The sequence below is a fragment of the Lagenorhynchus albirostris genome, chromosome 11, assembly GCF_949774975.1.
Source record: "Lagenorhynchus albirostris chromosome 11, mLagAlb1.1, whole genome shotgun sequence".
NCBI lineage: Eukaryota > Metazoa > Chordata > Mammalia > Artiodactyla > Delphinidae > Lagenorhynchus > Lagenorhynchus albirostris.
This window is the reverse complement of record NC_083105.1, coordinates 13946512-13967506: the sequence shown is the minus strand read 5'-3', so window position 1 is coordinate 13967506 and position 20995 is coordinate 13946512. Positions and strand designations below refer to the sequence as shown.

Here is a 20995-nt window from a genome sequence, read left to right as displayed (position 1 = left end):
ACTTTGAAGAGTGTCTCCGGTTAAACACTCCACAGATGTCAGCTGTGACTATGTTGGGAGAGGAGGAGGGGTCTTCGCAGTATCTGTTTCCGATACTCTCCCAGGAGGAAGCACCATCCCGCTTCTACAAGACAAGCAGAGGCACTGCTCCCGCACAGCCACCTCATTCTCCCAGCGCCTTGGAATTTACGACTCTTCCGGGGTGACGAAAAGGCCAGGGGAAGAGAACACGGGACGCAGCTTCTCCTGCGCAAAAGCAAAGCCCTGGAAATCGGGACAGTGGCCCAGCTCTGCCTCTGGCCACCTGGGTGCCCTTGGGCAAACGACCTAACCTCTCTGATCCTCGGTGACCCCTTTATAAAAAGAGGGATTTAGAAGTTCTATATACAGAGCTTTCCTGATACCCAGTATTTTCCAAAATTCAAGAGGAAGGAAGTGAGAGCAAATGAGTAACTGGTACAAGGCCTCAGCCAGTCAGCGGCAAAGGGGTGGAAGAACTCAGACTCCTGCCATTCGACCCACACAACTCGGCTCAGTAACACACATGTTAACTATTAAATTTTTAAAAATATATTGCTAACGTGCCACCTAAAATAATCTTACAAACTGCCCAGGCTCGACTCTCGGGAAACCACTGACCGAATTCTGTCTATTCCCTCAAAATACTGATCCACCGACCCAGAAGACAAAATTATTTCAACCCTGTAGAAAACAGAAGGAGACCCCTTCCAACTATAATGGAAGCCAAGTCATCAGGGGCTGCGCAAGGGGGCAGGTGGAACGCAGGGCCTACAGGGCCCGGTGAGAGGACGGGATGGGCCAACCCTCCAGGGGGTGGTGACTGCGTCCTCCGTGGCCAAGGCCCAATCAATGGACAACAAGGGAATGATCTCCCAGCATCCCCACCGGCATATTCCTGGTCTGCTTTAGGGTGGGTTTTCTTGTGTTATGAAGAGCATGATAAGCTGAGGAATCAGAAACCCAAGTATCTTGTGGAAGACATGTGAAAGGGTGAGACTGATTTTTGGGTGGGTTGAGAAGAGTTTAATTATTAGGGTAAACCCATGCCTGGGGCAGGTGGGTTGTCTAAATATAGCCCCGTACCCAGCACAGTTGACATGTATCACAATCCCATCTATGGGGCCAATGGACGACCGGCCTGATCCCCAAAAGTCTACACACCTTTGCCAAGTACTCAATCATTCTACAAGCGTGGACTGAGCACCTACGATGTACCAGGCTCAATTGTAGCTGCTGGGGATACAGCAGCAAGTGAAGGAGACTGAATCCTTGCCCCCCATCACGGGAGCTGGCGTTCCACTTGGGGGGGACATAGAAAATAAACAAACAAAGGCATATATAATTAAACTATATAGAATGCTAGACGATGATGAGTCTAGGAAGAAAAATTAAGCAGGGGAGGAAGAGCGGCACGTGGATAGGCAGCTGGTGAGAAGGGCTAAGATTTTAAAGTGGGGTTGTCCGGACAACTCTCCCTGAGAAGGTGACACTGGAGCAAAAATCGGACGTAGGTCAGGAAATGAGGCCTCTGGGTGTCCAGGCAGAGTGTCCCAGGCAGCGGAAACAACCCTGAGATACCAGGCAGCCGCCTGTGGAATAGAGAGCTGTGGAAAGGCAGCCTGGGAAAGACGGCAGGGAGGAAAGCTGGAGTCCGTGAGGCAGCTCTCCTAGAGCTCCCAGGCACCCTTAAGAACTCGGCTTTTCCTGTGTGTGAGGAGAGAAGCTACTGGAGGGTTCAAAGCCGAGAAACAGCACAATCTGACTTAAATTTTAAAAGGATCACTCAAACTGCCAGTTAAGAACAGATGCTCTGAGTGTGCACATACCTGGGGGTGGGGAGGGGAGCAAGCACGGAAGGTGGGAGCAAGGAGAATAGTCAGGAAGCTACTGCAATAACCCAAGTGCGGTGGACTCCGTGATATGCTGTCTAAGGCCCCTTTCATGAGGTGTGCGTTGCCCCACTTGCTAGGAACAGCCTCCTTGCCAAGAGCTGCCTTTTTGAGGGTCGGCCCCTTCCCGGGGCAGCTGCAGCCAATGACCCTCCCACGGCATCCTCAGTGGCTGGCCCCATGGACATGGCTTCACAGATGGTCAGCATGTGAAACTCCATCTCTGGGTGTGCTTCACGGCACGTGAAGCTGGAGATGAAATGGGCCAGGGAGGTAGTGGTGGGGGTGAGAAAGGGCCATACGGCATCCTAGTTCAAAGTCCTTCATGACCAGTTCACAGTCGGCTTCTCCAGTGGAGGGAGCAGGCTATCACACACATTAAGATTTACAACCGGGGCTTCCCTGGTGGCGCAGTGGTTGAGAGTCTGCCTGCCGATGCAGGGGACACGGGTTCGTGCCCCGGTCCGGGAAGATCCCACATGCCGCGGGGCGGCTGGGCCCGTGAGCCATGGCCGCTGAGCCTGCGCGTCCGGAGCCTGTGCTCCGCAACGGGAGAGGCCACAACAGTGAGAGGCCCGCGTACCGCAAAAAAAAAAAAAAAAAAAAAAAAAAAAGATTTACAACCTCTGGCGAGGATGTGGAGAGACCAGAACCCTTGTGCATTGTTGCTGAGAGTGTAAAATGGTGCAGTCACTAAAGACAAGAGTACGACAGTTCCTGGAATAATTAGAAACAGCATTACCATATGATCCAGCAATCCCACTTCTTGGTATATAACCAAAAGAAAGGAAAGCAGGGCCTCAGCAACGTATTTGCACACCCTCATTCCCAGCAGCTCTATTCACAACAGCCAAGAGATGCCAGCAACCCAAGTGTCCATCGTCAGATGAACAGATAAACAAAATGTGTGGTCTATCCGTACAATGAATTATTATTCAGCCTTCAAAAGGAAGAAAATCCTGTCACCTTACAACATGGGGAACTTCGTGGACGTTACGTTAAGTGAAATAAGTCAGTCACCAAAAGACAAACACCCTATGATCCCACTTACAAGCGGTATCTAAAGCAGACCAAGCACAGAAACAGAAAGTAGAATGATGGTTGCCAGGGGCTGAGAGAAGCAGAAATGGAAAGGCTCTGCTCATTGGGAACAGAGTCTCAGTTTTGAAAAAGTTCGGGAGATCTGTTGCACAACAATGTGGATATACTAAACATAACTGAATCGTGCGCTTGAAAATGGTTAAGAAGAGAAATTTCATGTTTTGAGGGTTTTTTTTTTTAACCAAAATTAAAAGAAAAATTACAACCTGGATCTGCACAACATGGTCTCACTAAGGCTAAGTTTCCCTGTCTATAAAATTAGGATGCTTAAAATGATTTCTTAAGCTAAGGTATGTCAAGTCCAATGCCGGCACCTAATACCTGCACAATTAATGAAAGCAGGTCTGATTAACATCATTACCGTCAGCAGTCCTGCCTCCACCTTTCACGCTGTTCACACCATGATCAAGCTAGATGATGCACTGAGCTTTCTTGCTTCCATGATGTGCCCTCAATCTAGGATGCTCTAGCACCTCCCCGCACCTGTCAAACTCGTCCCCATCTTTCAAGATACAAGACTACCTTCAGGGACTTCAGCTCCCTCATCTGTAGAAAAGGGATAATCAATGTGTCAACTTACAGGGTTGGACAGATTAAGTAAGATGACTCATGATTTAGAGCCTGGCATCCCGTAAGTAGTACATATATATATCAGCAGTCATTATTAAATTATTATTATTATTATAAGAGAGTTTATAATAGGCTGAAGGCTCTGAATTTGAGGCCTTGAACCTGTTTTTTTCTTTCTGGACGCACTGTGTGGCTTACGGGATCTTAGTTTCCCCGACCAGGGATTGAACCCAGGCCCTCAGCAGTGAGAGCACAGAGTCCTAACCACTGGACCGCCAGGGAATAACCGGCTGTGAACCTTACGTATTCTCAAAAGCTAGGCATCAGGTTTTTCCCTTCTGCTCTCACTTCTACTCCTCTTCAAGTAAGAACTGAAACAGTCTTTCCCTTACTGTTGAAAGGAAGGCTTTCAAAGATGCCCAATTCCCTCCACTGTTGAATGCGGGCACTGCCTTTATCCTCTCTTTCAATACAAGAAAGCAGAAAACCCGGGAATGTGGAGGTGAGCCACTAGCATCAGCATCTGGGCTGTGGTAGCAACTGTGGAACCTTAAGTAAGACCCTTTATATTTCCCTGCTTTGATTTCATCATCTTTAAAATGTGAGGGCTGCATGGGCTTCCCTGGTGGTGCAGTGGTTGGGAGCCCGCCTGCCGATGCAAGGGACACGGGTTTGTGCCCCGGTCCGGGAGGATCCCACGTGCCGCGGGGCGGCTGGGCCCGTGAGCCATGGCCGCTGAGCCTGCGCGTCCGGAGCCTGTGCTCCGCAACGGGAGAGGCCACAACGGTGAGAGGCCCGCATGCCGCAAAAAAAAAAAAAAAAAAAGTGAGGGTTGCATCTTTATTTGTTGTCATTGTTCCTAAGGGCACATTTTCAAAGGAAGTTTTACAAGAGGGCACAATAGATAAAGCAGATCAAGGCAGCCCTGCTTCGGGGTAAGCACAGCCAGGAGGCTGCCAGGGAAAGGGCCCCTTGCCATGGCCGTGGTGCGGAAGCCAGCCCAAGACTGACCCCAAAGATCCCTGCCAGCTGAGAACCATGCCCTGTGCGGCCCCTCCTACATTGTATCAGTGAGTCTGTGTGACCAGTCGAACTTAGCAGAAGTAATGGTCCGTGACACCCAAGGCCAGATCATAGAAAAGACTGTGGTGTCTGCCTTGTTCTGCTGGATCACCTCCCCTGGGGAAAGCTAGCCGCTACACCAGGGGAACACTCAAGCAGTCTTCAGGAAGTGAGGCCCCAGCTGGGCCAGCGTGCCAGCTTGGAAGCAGAGGCTCCAGCCCCAGGCGAGCCTACAGCTGATGCAGCCCCAGCAGATGTCTTAACTGCAACCTCAGGAGAGATCTGGAGCCTCAGTCTCCAACGAAGCTGCTCTCAGATTCCCAATTTGCAGAAACTATGAGACGATAAATGCATGTTGTTTTAAACTGCTAAGTTTTGGTAATAACTTGCCCTGAAGCAATAAATAATTAATACACTCAAGGAAGGTACCCGAAAGACCACACTGAGAGCTAGGGTTCCTGAAAATCACTGCAGAAGAAGTCCTCCTAGGTACCTTCCAGTACAACATCCCCTAGTTCCAGGGCCTGACATTTAGCAAGGATATTTTAGTAGATTTACATCCTTTGAGGAGCCCCAAAGACAACATATGAACCTAATGAAATGTGTATCCAAATGCCGTAAGAGTATCTTTCAACAGCAACGTGATGTATGAAAAGATTGCGGGCAAACCCTTCCACTGCGGAGTGATTATGGAAAGACCTTGAAGGTGAAGTCAAAACAAAGAGGTAGATCAAAATTCTTGGAGGTTTGTTATGGGTCCAGAAAACGCAGGTAAGAGGTGTCAAGGTTTATAAACATAAAACCCAAAGCAAAACGGTAAACTCCCACTGAGCTGACAAACGCGGTCACAATCCGGCAGGCACTTTAAAACAACCCAACTTCTTTTTAAAGAACAGACAGATCCTTGCTTAGACCTACAGAGGAATGATTACCCTCATAGGGCTGCGCCAGCCCCCAAGGTGAAAGATGACCTCCGTATCGTGACTGTCACCCAGAAGCCTTCTGAGGTGAGGCATCTGCCAGGCACAGGATAAGGACTGCAGTTCTGAGCTGATGGGAACACGGGTCCCAGCAGCTCTAATTTATGAAGTGTCCAGCACAGTGGTTCAGAGCACAGGTTCTAGGAATCAAACGGCCAAGGTTTAAATGTGAGAGCTCCACCTCTTCCAGACAGTGCAACTTTGCAATAATTATTTAACTTTTCTCAGCAGTAGTTTTCTAATCTATAAAAGGAAGAAAGTATGCTATGCAGATTAAATGAGATATTTTATGTAAGCTTTAGCATGGTGTCGCCTACACTTTCAGGGCTCAATACATGTTAACTTTTATTACTATTACATTACTATTTCATTTTGAATGAAGTTCAAAGCACGGAATAGAAGGAAAGAGATACTTCCTCAAGGGGTGGTCTGACATCAGACAGTACCATTCACCTGGCTTTTCATAATAACAATATCAACTGTTGCTGTTTTAATTCTTTGACGTTCTTCCCATTGAGGGATGGGATGTGTGCCCCTTCTCCCTTCAAACTGGGTGGGCTTTTGTGACTGTTTCAACTAAGAGACTACACTGTCAACAAAAGTGACACTATGTGACTTCTGAGGCCAGGTCATTAACAGTGCTTCTGGGGCTTCCCTGGTGGCGCAGTGGTTGAGAGCCGATGCAGGGGACACGGGTTCGTGCCCCGGTCCGGGAAGATCCCACATGCCGCGGAGCAGCTGGGCCCGTGAGCCATGGCCGCTGGGCCTGCGCGTCCGGAGCCTGTGCTCCGCAACGGGAGAGGCCACAGCAGGGAGAGGCCTGCGTACCGCAAAAAAAAAAAAAAAAAAAAAAAAAAAGTGCCTCTGTTCTGCCTTGCTCACTGGGATACTTGTACTTAAAGCCATCGGCTGCCACAGAAGCAGGTGACTGCTCTGGAGACGCCATGTAGTGAGGAAGCCCAAACTAGCCATAGAGGGAGACCACATGGAGAGACCCTGAGTCCACAACAGGGAAGAGAGATGCTGGGCCAGCGCCCATTGCTTCAGTCCTCACCATTCCAGCTGCAGCCACCAAGAAATTGCATGAGTCCTGCCTCCACCCCCAGACCAGAACCACTCAGCTAAGCCCTTCTCAAACCCCTGACCCACAGAGACCAGGAGAGCTAATAAAATGACTGGCATTGTTTCAAGCCATTACGTTCTAGGTGATTTGTTAGGCGGCAACTGAGAACTGGAATATCCATGATAAGTCTATGTGAAACCCATACGAAGTCAGTTTCCCACCTGCTGTCTCATTCATTTCATCCTCACAATTGCATAGGGAAGAGCACATTATTATTCTCATTTCATGATAATGAAATAGACTCCAAGAGGGTAACTGAATTGCCCAAGGTCACATGGCTAGTGAGCGGCAAAGTAAACATTCCTGGTTAGAAATTCGGACTCCAGTTCAGTGATTTCTGTGCTGTACCATAAGCTGACTCCCAGAATAGACCAGAACGAGAAATGCAAGAGAACTGCAGCGCACATCTGTACACACATAGGCAGAAGCGGAGATCAAAGAGGATCATCCCGTTCCAAGTCCCAAAGGCACAAAGAAACCAGCCCCTCGCGGAAGCAGCATTGTCCTGGCAACAGATATGTGCAAGAATAAAATGGGCAGCTCCTCGAAGGCCACACCATTAGAAAACAACAAGAGGGCACAAGGACTGGCAAAGGCCCCTGATTTCTATCACCAAATATCTCAGCTGACAGCCCGGGCATCATCTCAGAAGGGTTTTCAGAAATACTTGTCATAGCCCAGAGAAGTTTCAGCACAACCAGATACAATGACAACGTCCTTGGTGACGAGGCCCTGTGCACTGACAGCGTGTCAGGACCAACTTCAGCACTTGCAACCACAAGTGCTCCCATGAAGGGAGGATTCTATTTTGACTCCACTGACTGACATTTCTCATCTGCCTCTATGGCATTTTCCCAAAATTCTTTAAATATGCCAAGCGATGGAAACCGAGGAAGCACACTGCTGATGGGTATAAAGACAGCATCTCAGGGCACGTGTGCCCCCAGAGTAGACCACACTGAAATAAGATGCAAGCGGGTCAGGACTTTCTAATTCATCTATGAAACCTCGAACAGGACCTGGGGTTCATCACAGGTGAAGTCCACCAAAACATAACTTTTTAAGGGTCTAAGACATAACATTATCAAGACGCACAAAGAGAAAATAAACAAATGGACAAAACCTAATTCTCAGGTGCAAAAGACTAAAAAATAAGTTATAGTAAAAATTAACAAGCTCGGGGTCTTTATCTCTCAAAGAGCACAAGGATAAAGTGAACTCCATCATTTATTTTCGTTGTCCCTTAAAGCAGTGGTTTCCAAACAGTTTCCACGATCCCAGAATCACTGGGATACATATTTTTAATACTTATATTTTGGGCCCTATTCTCAGAGATTCTCAATCAGTAGATTCTGTGGTGGGTCCCATGAAAATGCATGTTTGGTATATAATTCTAATGTATAACCGAGTTCGGTAACTACTCATTTGACAGAGAACATTCACCGTAACCATAATATCTCTTCTCTCTAGGAGCAAACCTCCAAAATGTTAACAAAGAACATGGCTTCTTTAAAGAAAATCTATCTTTTCCAGGCTCCCTTGCAGCTAGGTGGCAGCTAAAGGTAGCAGCTAAATGAAGTTCTGCCAATGTGTTCCAAAAGGAACTGACTGTGAAATTTCTGAGACGTGTTCTTAAAGCAAGCTGATATGCCCCACCTTAACGCTGCTTCTTTCCTGCTAGCTGGAAGATGAATGACAGGGCTGAAGCTCTGGGAGTCATTAAAGACCATGAGATGACCTTGAGAATGCCAGTCATGCCAGCTGCGTGAAAGATAAAGGAAGCCTGCATCCAGGCAGGAACATCCCTACACCAATAGCTCCAGACTTCTTACATGTAAACAGAAATAAGAGGCAAAGCCACCATTAACTTGGGATTGTGGGATAAATCACAGTGAAATCAACTGCTAACCCAACTATGCTATTGTTTGCCTAAAGTTCTAATATCCACGGTCCCCACTCAAATAGTCTGAGGCAGGAACTTGATTTTAATCCATAACTTACAAACGAAGAAGCCAACACACAGAAAAGTGATGTAACTTGCTCAGTGCCACATGGCCATCAAGGTATGGAGAGGGAACCAGAATTGGGCTCCTGTCTCTCACTTTGAAAGCCAGTGGTCTTTGCCCACACTATTTGGTGGGGCGCTCGGGACAGAAGCCCTCTTTAGAAATATCAATAGGATGTGTGTATCTCAGAAAGCTGAGCAGGGGAAGACAATGGCCACGGAGACTACAGCAGGAAGAGGAATCCTCTGTGTTCTCCCTCTGTTCCACTTGTGTCCTCCCATTTTTTCCTTTTCCTTTTCTGTTTTTCACCTCCTTGATCGTAGTTGATGGTTTAAGTCAGCCTGAGTCATAATAATGTAAACACACTCGAAGAAAAGAAGTTCCTCCCTCTGGGCCAGCCAGCACTCTAAACTGATGCCATGACCATAACCTGAGAGCACAGAATCTGTAAGAAATCAAACCAGCCTTCGCCCAGGCAGGGAAAGAAGATCCCCAAATGAGGGGCCATCCCAGACCAGCCTAGACCAAGGGAATTTGTTAAAGTTGCTAAGTCCCCAAAGATGCAACACAGAGATCTTCCATTACACAGGCCACTGGCAATGGTTGTGGAAGATTAAATGAGGCTGGGCCTGGCATGTAGTCAGAACCTAATTATAGGAATGAGATCACTAGGCAATTGAACCTAACTCCTGACGTATGCTCTCCTGCATGCACGCCACGCCTTGCCTAACCTGTTGATTCTTTTCTTATATAAAAAGAAGCAAGGATGAAGAATGAAGCAGTTAAAAAATGACTAGCTCTCTACCCCTGACAGCCCCCCTAAGAATCCTGCAGGTAGATCACGCAGGCAACATAACATCTGAAGGAAGAGTCAGCCCGTCTGCATGCAATGGAGAATGATGCAGAATCCAGCCTCCTGCCTCAGTGATTCACTGAGATTCTTCCCCCTTTTTCCCCTTTAGAAACTGCCCTGGCTGAGCAGAACCTTCCGAGTTGGTCTCAGGTCATGAGTCCACCTTCCCCCCAGATCGCCAGCTCTTCTGATTAAAGCACTTTCATTTCTCCTGACACTCGCCTCTTGAATTACTGGCTTAGGAGCAGCAAGCAGCCAAACCTGGATTTGGTAACAGTACGAATTGCTCTTCGTTTATAATCTCTTCCTCACTTCCCACCTCAAAACATAAGAAGCAGAAGAAAGGGAGTTTTGTCTCTTTTTCAACCGTTGTTATTTCCCGGCACAGAGAACACTGTGAGACCCATAATAGAGGCTCAGTAAATATTTGTTGGATGAATGATGACTATGCAGCACCCGCTTCCCTGCCCAGGTTCTCTGTGCTCGCCTGACCGACCAACTCACTGAGCTCTGAATCCTTTCCTGCTTGACAGCGCCTCGCTGCATATTGTTCCGACTCACACATACACTCCTTGTTGGATGTCCTCCATCTACCTTCCTCTGCCTCTCCACCAGCCCACACTTCAACCAGGCTTGGGAATCCATGAGAAATCCTATTATCCTCAGGGGCTCCCCCTGACCATTCCAGTCTAAAATCTCCCTGACCACTGACCTTGCATAGAACTGAGTCTACGTCACTCAACAGGCCCCATATCCCCTTATGGCATACTACACAGTATCACCAATATCACTAAAAACCACATTCACGTGAACAGCATCTTACGGTTTGCAAACTGTTTTCTCTTCAGGGCGTCTGAAGTCTAACATTCTGAGAATGTAGGCAGGAAATGGAATAAACCAGCAGCAGGTAATATCTGCATCTAACTAAAAATAACAAAAATTACCCATAATTGAAAATATGCTATATACCAGACACTAATTGTGGCTTTACATGGCCATCCCATTTCCTTTTCACAAATACTGCAGGAAGCAGGTATTGTTTTCTAAAGTTTATTGATGAGACACATCTGAAGCTCAGAGAGGTTCGGTAACCTGCTCAAGCACTCACAACAGAAACCACCAGAGCTGGGAAATGAACTCAGGTTTGTCCGTCCCAGAAGGGCTTGCTCTTAACAGGGAGGTTCTAATTCCTCTCCACTGGGACTGGAGGAAGCAGAAAACGAGTGCGTGTGTGTGTGCGCACACGTGTGTGCACTTGCACATGCAGCGCACACATAAGCATGGATGCATGAACTGGGGGCGGGATGAGGGGCGAGAGGGAGTGGGAGTTTTCCAAACGACCAAAGAGTTACTAAGAAATACTCTAAAAGGGAGAAAATGATACAAAGCTATAAAAGTTCAAAGAACTGCTTTAGATAAGCAAGTCTCTGGTTCTGAATTACAGAAGCTGTGTATAAAGTGCGAATGAGGTCCAGGGGAACGGTCCAACAGGGCCTCAAGGCCAGGTGCACCATGCCCCCTGGAAGCTAAGTAACAGGGGCCCCCAGGATGACAGCTCGGCAGAGAAATCCTGAGAGTGTCAAAATGAGCTGCAAAGAAACAAGCAGCAGGTTCTGTGTGCTGCTCTTAATATCTCTGCAGGTGCAGGCCTCCTTATGCCCATTTTTCAGGTGGGGAAACTGAGGCTCAGAGGCTTAAAACGATTTGCCTGGCCATTCAGCAGAGTGAATGATCAAGCCAGATTCAGGCCCAGGCCTGAGCCAAGAACGCCAGCTCTCTCCAGGTCCCTGGCCACACTTCCTGGCGGCATTTGCAAGGGGTGGGTGTGGGCCACGTGGGGACTGGGACCTTGGAAGGCTCCGGGTGCTCTTTACCTCGCACTTCTCCACGACCGGCTGCTGCCCACACTCGGAGCTGTTGCCTGCCACGATGCCGGCCCGAAGGTTCTCGCTATCGCCGGTGCCCTCCTCCATGGAGTAGGTCTTCGAGTGGTTGCCGCGCCGGTGGGCCGGCCCGTGGCCCTGGGCCAGGCTGAGCTGCCGGCGGAGCGCGCGGTTCTCCTCCTCCACCTCGCGCACGCGCACCTCCAGGCTCTCGCGCTCCCGCTGGCTGGACGCCGTGTACCGGGGGCTGTGAGGCTGGGACTCCAGCGGAGACAGAGACACCGGCTTCCCATCTGCGGGTGCGGAGAGAACGGGAAGGGTTAAAGCCGAATAGAACTCCACGGGCCCCTACCCCTACTCCAGACGTCCAGGGCTCCTTTTGCCGTCCCATTTAGAAATAAAAGCCGGTGGAAAATGCATTGTAAATAAACACGCATCCAGACTGAACTGCGAACAAAGTTGAGAACAGAATGACTTAATGTGGTGATGAAAAACATGCTGTTTAACTGTTTACAACAGCCAAGAGCTAAGTGTCCATCAACAGATGAATGGGTAAAGATGTGGGGTATATACACAATGGAATATTACTCAGCCATAAAAAGAATGAAATAATGCCATTTGCAGCAACATGGATGGACCTAGAGATTATCATACTAAGTGAAGTAGATCAGACAGAGAAAGACAAATATCATATGATGTCACTTATACGTGGAATCTAAAATATGACACATATAAACTTATTTATGAAGCAGAAAGACACTCAGGGACATAGAAAACAAACTTATGGTTACCAAAGGGGATGGGGCGGGTAGAGATTAGCAGGAGTTCGCCACTGGCAGATTCAAACTACTATATATAAAATAAACAATAAGGTCCTACTGTATAGCATGGGGAACTATATTCAATATCCTGTAATAAACCATAATGGAAAAGAATACGAAAAAGAGTATGTATATGTATGTATAACTGAATCACTTGCTGGACACCAGAAACTAACGCAACACTGTAAATCAACCATACTTCAATTAAGAAAAAAACTAACACGCTGTTTAGAGAAGACAATCACAATATAATTTTTCCTAATTAAATGCACTGTCTTCTTTTCCCTACTTGGCACATTTCCAGGTAGATATTCTTGTTAGCAATAAAACATGAATATGAAGTAGGAGGAGGAGAGAAAGGAGGAGAATGGGGGGGAGTAGGAGGAAGTGGAGGAGAGGAAAAAAGAAGAGAAGGAATAAAGTAGTATTAATAATGATTAAGTTAATTTAGTTCTTCCTATGTGAACTCCTATTTACCCTTCAAAACCCAGTTTCAGAAGCATCACCTCCCAAGGGAAGCCTTCTTCAATTTGCAGATAAAATATCTATCAGCATATTCCAACAGCATTTCGTACACAGCACTAAGAAAAATATGTGCCTGTCACACTGGATTTGGTAAATTGTTTTACTGAATGTTTCCTATGAAGATTGGGTGTTCAACGAGGACAAAAACTGGCTCTTACTTATCTTTGTGGAAACATATCATAATATATGATAAATGCTGGAAGCATGGATGCATGTTCCATGACAAGAGAATAGAATAATTAAGTGCAAAAAGGAAGAAGAAAGTAGGAGCATAATCATGAAACTGAGGGCAGAAACAGTCTATTTAACAATCATACACAGAGAAGACAAGTAGGTCTCTCAAAGTCACACAATCAGAACCCAGTGGTACCAAAATTCGTACCCAGGTCTCTCTTATACCCGAGCCTGTACACACTCCCCTTAAATGCAGATTCATAAAAGGCTATATATAGGGCCACGGATTTAAAAATTATTAATGTAAAAACCTCATCTCCCAAGGATATTTAGCATAACTCCTTGTACACAGTAAGTGCTCAATGCATGCTTACTGTTGAGGAGCCCCAGGGACACAAGACATACCCAAAACTCTACCTTAAGGTTTTCTCTACCTTAAAACTCCACAGATTAGTCACCAATGAAGACACATAAAATAATAAAAGCCAGGCCTCAAGGAGGGGGAGCAGACGTTGGAAAAAGCCACATGCTGTACCGTGCCCGGTGCCTGGCATGTAAGAAGGGCTCAATAAACAGCAGAATCGGAACTGCTGGTTTGTGTGTTTGCAAGGTGCATCACCTTGAGCCGGCCCCTTCCTCTTTCTCTTCCTGAAAGGGAGTGTCCTGGAGATGGGCACCTCTCGGCTCTAACTTGCCGTGGGCTCGTGTACAGATGGACCCTGCATCTCTAACCCAGCCGACCCATCCAGTGCTGCATGGCCGGAAGTCAAGACAGTGGGGCCCGTTGCCCTGCCATGTTCACAGCTCATTCAGCCTGCCTACTGCTTTTGTTCCTGGACTACACATCTCTCTGGCTCCTGACTCCTTTTTTCCTAACCCTCTGGGGGGATGTAGTGGGGGCAGGGTTAGGACAGTGCAAGGCCTGCCGTCTTCGAAGTGGTCCGCACATCTCTGTGCTGGCTTCTGGGCCCTGGTCTCTCCCAGGAACGCTCCTCTTTCTTTGTGTCTAGGCCATCATTATAAAGCCCATCACGTGGGACTGTATCGTCTATGGAAACCACTGAACCCACAGCAGTTACTTCTCAAACTGGCAGTACTGAAGCTTTTCCCTCCAATCCACCTTGGATAAAATGTGGGCCCAATACACATGCCTAATACATAGCTTACCCTACATGCAATTCTTCACGTGAATTCAACAAACTGGTCCATACCCTAGTCATCAAGACAAGCTCCACTGATCGCATGCCTGACACATGTCCACCTGCTCTCGACATGCCTGCCCCCAACTTCCACACTTACCTTGTTGAAGACCAGTAACAGTTTGGGGGCTGTGATGGTTCATCCTATATGTCAACTTGACTGGGTCATGGGGTGTCCAGATACGGGGTCAAACTTATTCTGGGTGTTTGGGGATGAGATTAACATTTGAATCAGTAGAGTGGGTAAAGCTCATTGCCTTCCCTAATGTGGTGGGTCTCATCCAAACAGTCAAAGGCCTGGAGAGAACAAAAAGGCTGACCCTTCCCCACTAGGAAGGGAGAATTCCTCCTGCCTGACAACCTCTGAGCTGGGACATTGTTTTGTTTTCCCTGCCTTTGGACTTGAACTGAAACACTGGCTCTTCCTGGGTCTCGAGCCTGCCAACCTTCAACTAGAATTACATCATCGGTTCCCCTGGGTTTCCAGCTTGCAAACTGACCCTGCAGATTTGGGACTTGACCATCTCTATAATTGCATGAGCCAATTATTTATCATAAATTTCTTTACACACACACACACACCCTGTTTGTCTGTCTGTCTGAACAACCCTGACTAGTACAGACCAACAACACTCTGTAGATCACACTGACTACCACTGCCCAGTACCCAGCCTCTCTGTCCTCAGGGCCTGGCACGCTGCCTGCACTTAACAAGCATTTCAAGGAAGGATGAAGGGAAGGACTGGCATCTAGAGTTAAAAAAAAAAAAGGCATGAAAAAAACAGATCTAGCAAACCTTCAACTACCAGTTCACTTGAACTTTGAACAACCTGGGGGCTAGAGGCATGGATCCCCTACGCAGCTGAAAATCCATGTCTAACTTTAGAGTTGGTCCTCTATGTCTGTGGTTCCACATCTGCTGATTCAACCGACTACAGATCATATAGTACACGTATTAATTGAAAAAAATCTGCATGTAGTGGACCCATGCAGTTCAAACCTGCGTTATTCAAGGATCAACTGTACTTACAAAGTGACTTCATTATAAGGTTAATTGCTGGGGGAAGAGGGAGAGATAACCAAGAAAAGCAAACAAATCAAATCTAGTCATAAAAGCATGGGATTTGGAATAAGAAAGAGCTGAGTTTGAATTACGGTTCTGCCACCTACTAATAATTAACCTTAGGCAAAGTACTTAACTTCTGTGACTCACTGTCCCCATATGTAAAATGGGAGACAGCGGGCTGTGTACATTATTACCTAGCAGCAGGCCTAATCAGAGTAGATATTCAAATTTCCCCTTCCCACCCACCCTAACCTACCCCACCAAACCCAGAGGCAGGACACATAAAGACAACAGTGAATAGGATCCTTCATTTCTAAGCCCCCCTGACCCTTGCTTTTCTATTACCTTTCCTTCCAGGTTTCTTTTTTCCCCCCAGATCTGCACTATATTTGTACACAAGGTGCATCTGTGTCACATAATGCCTATATGTGTTGATCTACAGTTCAGCCCACTTTGAGTTTAAAATGTCAAACAAGACATTATTCAGAATCTCAGTTGGCAACATCTTCCTCCTCCCTCCCAAACTTCTCAACAAACATGAATTTATCATCAGATTTGAATCTCTGAATCCACTTGAGATGAATGCTCTGAATTAAGAATCAAAACAGCTAAGATTCAGAACAAAAAAGGTAAATTGAAAATCAACCTCCGTGCAGTACGGTGACAGAGATTAGGGACTTGGCATCCAAAACGTCCTAAGTGATGATCTGAATCAGTTTGTGCGCACTGACTCTCTCTGGAGTACTGGCGTTTCACACTGTGATAGCCACCACTGCAGACAGAACTGGGGGGGGGCTCATTAATGGAGGCAGGGACCCCAGCCCTGAAACCGCCATGTTGCAAGCTCATACCAGCCCCTTCCAGTGCTGACAGTCCTAGATCTTTCTGGCCAAGGACACCACAATTCTGCACTCATGCCCAGATTTCAGGAAGGCTGTCCCCCTGCATCATTCTACCCACGATGAAAACATCGCATCCCTAACATTTATTCGGCAAAATCCCCCTATGTACAATCTGTCACCAGGGCCTGCCAATTCTCCTGATGTTTGAAGCCCTTCTCATTCTATTTCAAACATTCCATCTCAAACCCAGCCTTTTAATCTTATCCTAAAACAGGGGTATCAAACTTCTGTAAATGCCCGGAGAGTAAATATGTTTTACTCTGTAGGCCATGCGGTCTCTGATGCAAGGACTCAACTCTGGCTTTGCAGCACAAAAGCAGCCACAGAAATTCCTAACACACGAGCATGGCTGTGTTACAATAAAACTTTATTTACAAAAACAAGCGCTGGGCCAGATTTGGCCTGCAAGCCCTAGTTTGTGGATCTTTGTTCTAGAACATTGGTCTCCTCAGTTTGTCTCCCCACTTCCAATCTCTCTCTGTTCCTGCCAGCCTTACTTACAGGTGCCAGGGATGTGCTTAATGAAAACCCTATTCCCACCACATTGTGCAGTTTGACAATGTACAGAAGCTTCTCCATCTGCTTCAAGGTCATCTATAAAATTCAACAAACACTTGGTCACTTCCTATTGAGTACATGTCCAGTGCTTAGAGGCTGTGTCATCTCATTTTAATTTATACAACACTTCTAATCGAGTGAGTGTTCTCACACTAACCCTATTGGACAAATGGAAAAAAAAAAAAAAGAAATAGACACATGACTTAACCTGTTCAATGTCATCCCAGCAACAGATGGCAAAGGGAAAGACTTGAACTCAGGTTCATTGGCTCCAGATCAATTTCTCTATTTGCCCCAAATCACAATGTCTCCTATTTGCCCCTCTCCAAATATGTCCAATCTAGTTTATTGTTGCTTCTGCTTCATCTCCTGGTCCCTTAGCCAGTGGTTCTCAATCCTGGCTACCATTACAATCCCTTGGGAAACTTAAAAAAAAAAAAAAATCCCAGATTAATTAGCTCAGAATCTCTGGAGGTTATGGTCTAGTTATGAGCATTTTAAAAAGCTGCCACCCGGGCTTCCCTGGTGGTGCAGTGGTTGAGAGTCCGCCTGCCGATGCAGGGGACACAGGTTCGTGCCCCGGTGCGGGAAGATCCCACATGCCGCGGAGCGGCTGGGCCCATGAGCCATGGCCGCTGAGCCGGTGCGTCTGGAGCCTGTGCTCCGCAACGGGAGAGGTCACAACAGCTAGAGGCCCGTGTACCACACACACACACACACACAAAACAGCCACCCTCCCGTGTTCTCATGTGTAGTCAAGGTTGAGAAACCCTGGCTTAGGCATTTCCCCCAACCTCAGGCTGAGACACCATAAACCCCATTTGCCACTGTTTGCTCCTTAAGGCAAATTTAAGGAACGGGCTCCGATGCAAAGAGGTCTTAGCAGCACTGTCGCACTTAACTCCGGTACTGCCCTTGCTCCAGTCTCTACTGTATTCTTAGAATAGCTCCCATCATGTAACCCAGGGCCTTCCTGATTTCCTATAACCTAGGCTGCCCGGCATTCTAGCTCTTCCACGCTTGGGGCTGTTTTGCTGCTATCAATCCCCCTTCCTTCCAGGATGAGAGCTCTTCCCAAAGCAGGGTTCTACTATTGCAGTTGCCAGACCTGCCAGCTTCCTCGGTTCCAGACTCCGCCCTCTATGACCAAGATGTCACTCCATTCCAATGATTTACTCCAATTTCTCGCCTTCCACATAAGGCTGCATTCATTAAGTAAGCATTTTGTAATTCTAAAAAGCACAATGCCTTCCTTGCAATCAACATAAAAACTTCACACTCTCCTTCAATGCATTTTGAAATTGCAAACTAAATTAAATATTGTGGCCAAAGTCATTTTAGAAAAATTTAGAAAACTCAGTTCAATCTTTAAAATCTCCCATTTAAAAACTGCTTTTAAATTGTGATCACTGGATCTCCACATGACAGCTGAGTCTACTCACACATCGCAAGCTCAGCTGTCACTCTTGGTAGGTTACAGGCTCAGAGTAAGACACAGGTCTGGGTGGAGCTATTTTCCCAAGTTCCGAATTGTGGAACCAGATTTGCCAAGAGGAGGAAAAAGGGACTGATGACACGAAAAGGCTGTTTTGCTTGTTACGGGATAAACAGGGAACATTTTTACCCAAAAATGCCCCAGAGTCATTTCCTGAAATCATCTTTGGCAACCAAAGCAAACTTGAGTTCCAGCAAAGACCTTAGAGCATTTCTGGCAAAGACCAAACACAACAGAGCTCCCGGCAAGCTTCTGAAAAGAATCAGCAACCAGCAGGCCAGGAAAAGAAGCCTAGATTTGTCTCATCATAATAGGGTAAAAGCAGTTTGACTTCTTTTCCTCCATGAAATTATTTTGCAGAACTTTGTCTTAAAGAGCTTCATTAAGTCAAGAAAATGAAGGCATTTTTAGCACCGATTTTCTGTATCCATAGCCGGGTTTGGGAGAGAAGCGCTTAAGGGTGCCCTAATAAGCAACGATGTCAGTGGTTTGCCCCTTGAAACTTCAGGATCAGTGATTTCAAAGCTTCAAATGTTTTTGGCCAAATATCCTAAGTTCTGAAAGTCTGAGGCAGGTGGTTCTCACAGCAAGAGTAACTTAATCTTTCCACTCCTAAATCTGGCCTATCTTTCTTCTCTTTGATGTCCAAGGAATCTAAGCATTAACAGAAAGACTTTGTTGGTAGCATTCAAATCGTCACCGAACACGACAAAGGATGATGTATTTAGTGCTCTATTTTTTAATATAATTGAATGGCGTGACAGCAGAGTTGAGTTCTTAGATCACCAGGTGCTTTAGAAACAACTCTTGGAGGGAAGAATACAGTGCATTCCAGAAAATGTGACGTTTATTCCAATCTGGAGAATCAACCAGTGTGTGAGAGCCAAATAAATTCATATTTCAATCACCTCTGCTCACTCTCTGCCCTCACTGAGTTAACTTCAATCACTTTTTGCATAGCCTCAAAGACACCCAAGCTTTACTGGTGGACTCCAACGGCTGAGTTTGAGAAAGTGGTCTTTCCCCTCCCAGAGTCTCTTGAGACATATTCCATTCACCTGCAATAGTTGGAAACAGTTCCCTTTATTAGGAAAGACATCAAAACTAAAATGAGCAAGATGATTTTATCCTTTGTAAAACGTGAACTGGACATCCCCAAGTCACCAATATGGCCCTTGACTGTAGAATCGGACTCAGAAATATTCTAGAATTTCTACTTCATTTTCTCTTTGGCAGCACTCAAGATATATGACTTCATATATTTCCACTGATCTATTTTTTTAACCTTAGCAATATATGTTATTTTATATGAAATATTCATAGCCCTTATAAAATCCCACTAATATGTTCCAAGAGTGGCAAATCATGTATGTCGGGGAGAATCATATTTTACGGTAAATTTTTTTTTTTTTTTTTTTTTTGCGGTACGCGGCCCTCTCACTGTTGAGGCCTCTCTCGTTGCGGAGCATTGGCTCCGGACACGCAGGCTCAGCGGCCATGGCTCACGGGCCCAGCTGCTCCATGGCACGTGGGATCCTCCCAGACCGGGGCACAAACCGGCGTCCCCTGTATCGGCAGGCGGACTCTCAACCACTGTGCCACCAGGGAAGCCCCGGTAAAAATTTTTTAATGAGGCTTGTTTTTCTTTGTTTTGTTTTTGGTAACTAAAATCTTGTTCATATCAATAAAGCTGCATGGGATGACGCTTTATCAAGGTTTTAAAATTTTACGTTCGTCGCACTAAGGATACTGAAAACTGTCCTTTTCTAAAAATGTGAACCCATGCTTTCCATAAGCCTCACACTGTCATACTTGGTGGCTATATTTATTTATCAAAAAACATTTAAAAAGAATTTTAAAAATTAAATTAAATTTTAAAAAAAGAATTTTAATGGTGAGTATTGACAACAACGTCTGGTTTGGATTACAGAGGGATGGAAGATTTCAATGGCAGGCAGCAGATGCTTCAGGACTCCAGACAAATCAGCAGAGCTCTGGCCCATCCATTGTGCTCCCTTCTCCTCCCCAGGGCTCCTAGATCATCTCATTTCAGGGGGGAAGTGCCAGAGCGGAATTCAGATCTAGGGAAAAGAGTTAGGGACTCTTGCAAAAAGGACCCAAAAGAACAACTGCCCTGCATCCTGAGTGCCTCTTTCATTGGACTGTGGCAGACTTGAACGATGGCGCTCTGCTCATCTAGGGAGGAAGGGGGACCACCAAACAGTATCCTCAGGCTTGGAGATTCTGCTGCTTTTGGAGGATGGTACTTTCATGAACGTCCCAGGGGTAAAAGAGGAAAACCGAGTGCAAAGCATGACCAGAAGGCGAGAGGGTAGTCTTCATGCTCTGCGTCAGTGATGGCGGCCAGTGTGCTTATCCACCACCGTATCTGAAATTAGGCACATGCCAATCTGAGCAAAAGCTCTCTTTCTCTGGGCTGCATTTAAGTGAGGATTAACATAGGGGAAGAATCCCTTCTCCCACTTCTGGTACTTCAGGAGGTCTCGTGTCAGTGAGGACTGGCTTGATTTGCATCCGATTTTTGGGGCCTTCTGACACACCTCATCTCCTCTACACTGAACTGGCTTTGAGACAAAGGCCTCTGCCCTTCGTGCAAACCTCATGCAGGCTGCACTACATCAGGAGAACCCAATTCTGGCCTGCAGTGTTCATGGTACAGTTTGACCTGATGAGATACTGAAAAAAAGGAGTTGGAAAGGAGATTAGAAGAAAGAGTTAACAAAGACAAGTAGGACGCTTGATTTGC

General features: G+C 46.5%; 1 protein-coding gene across 1 annotated transcript in view; it reads right to left on the bottom strand.

Moving 5' to 3' along the window:
* The window catches only part of LARGE1 (LARGE xylosyl- and glucuronyltransferase 1), a 589914-nt gene that overhangs the window by 306080 nt on the left and 262839 nt on the right, over positions 1-20995 (bottom strand). The window contains 1 exon segment of the mRNA XM_060165047.1: positions 11480-11781. Coding sequence (XP_060021030.1) covers positions 11480-11781 — 302 coding nt within the window.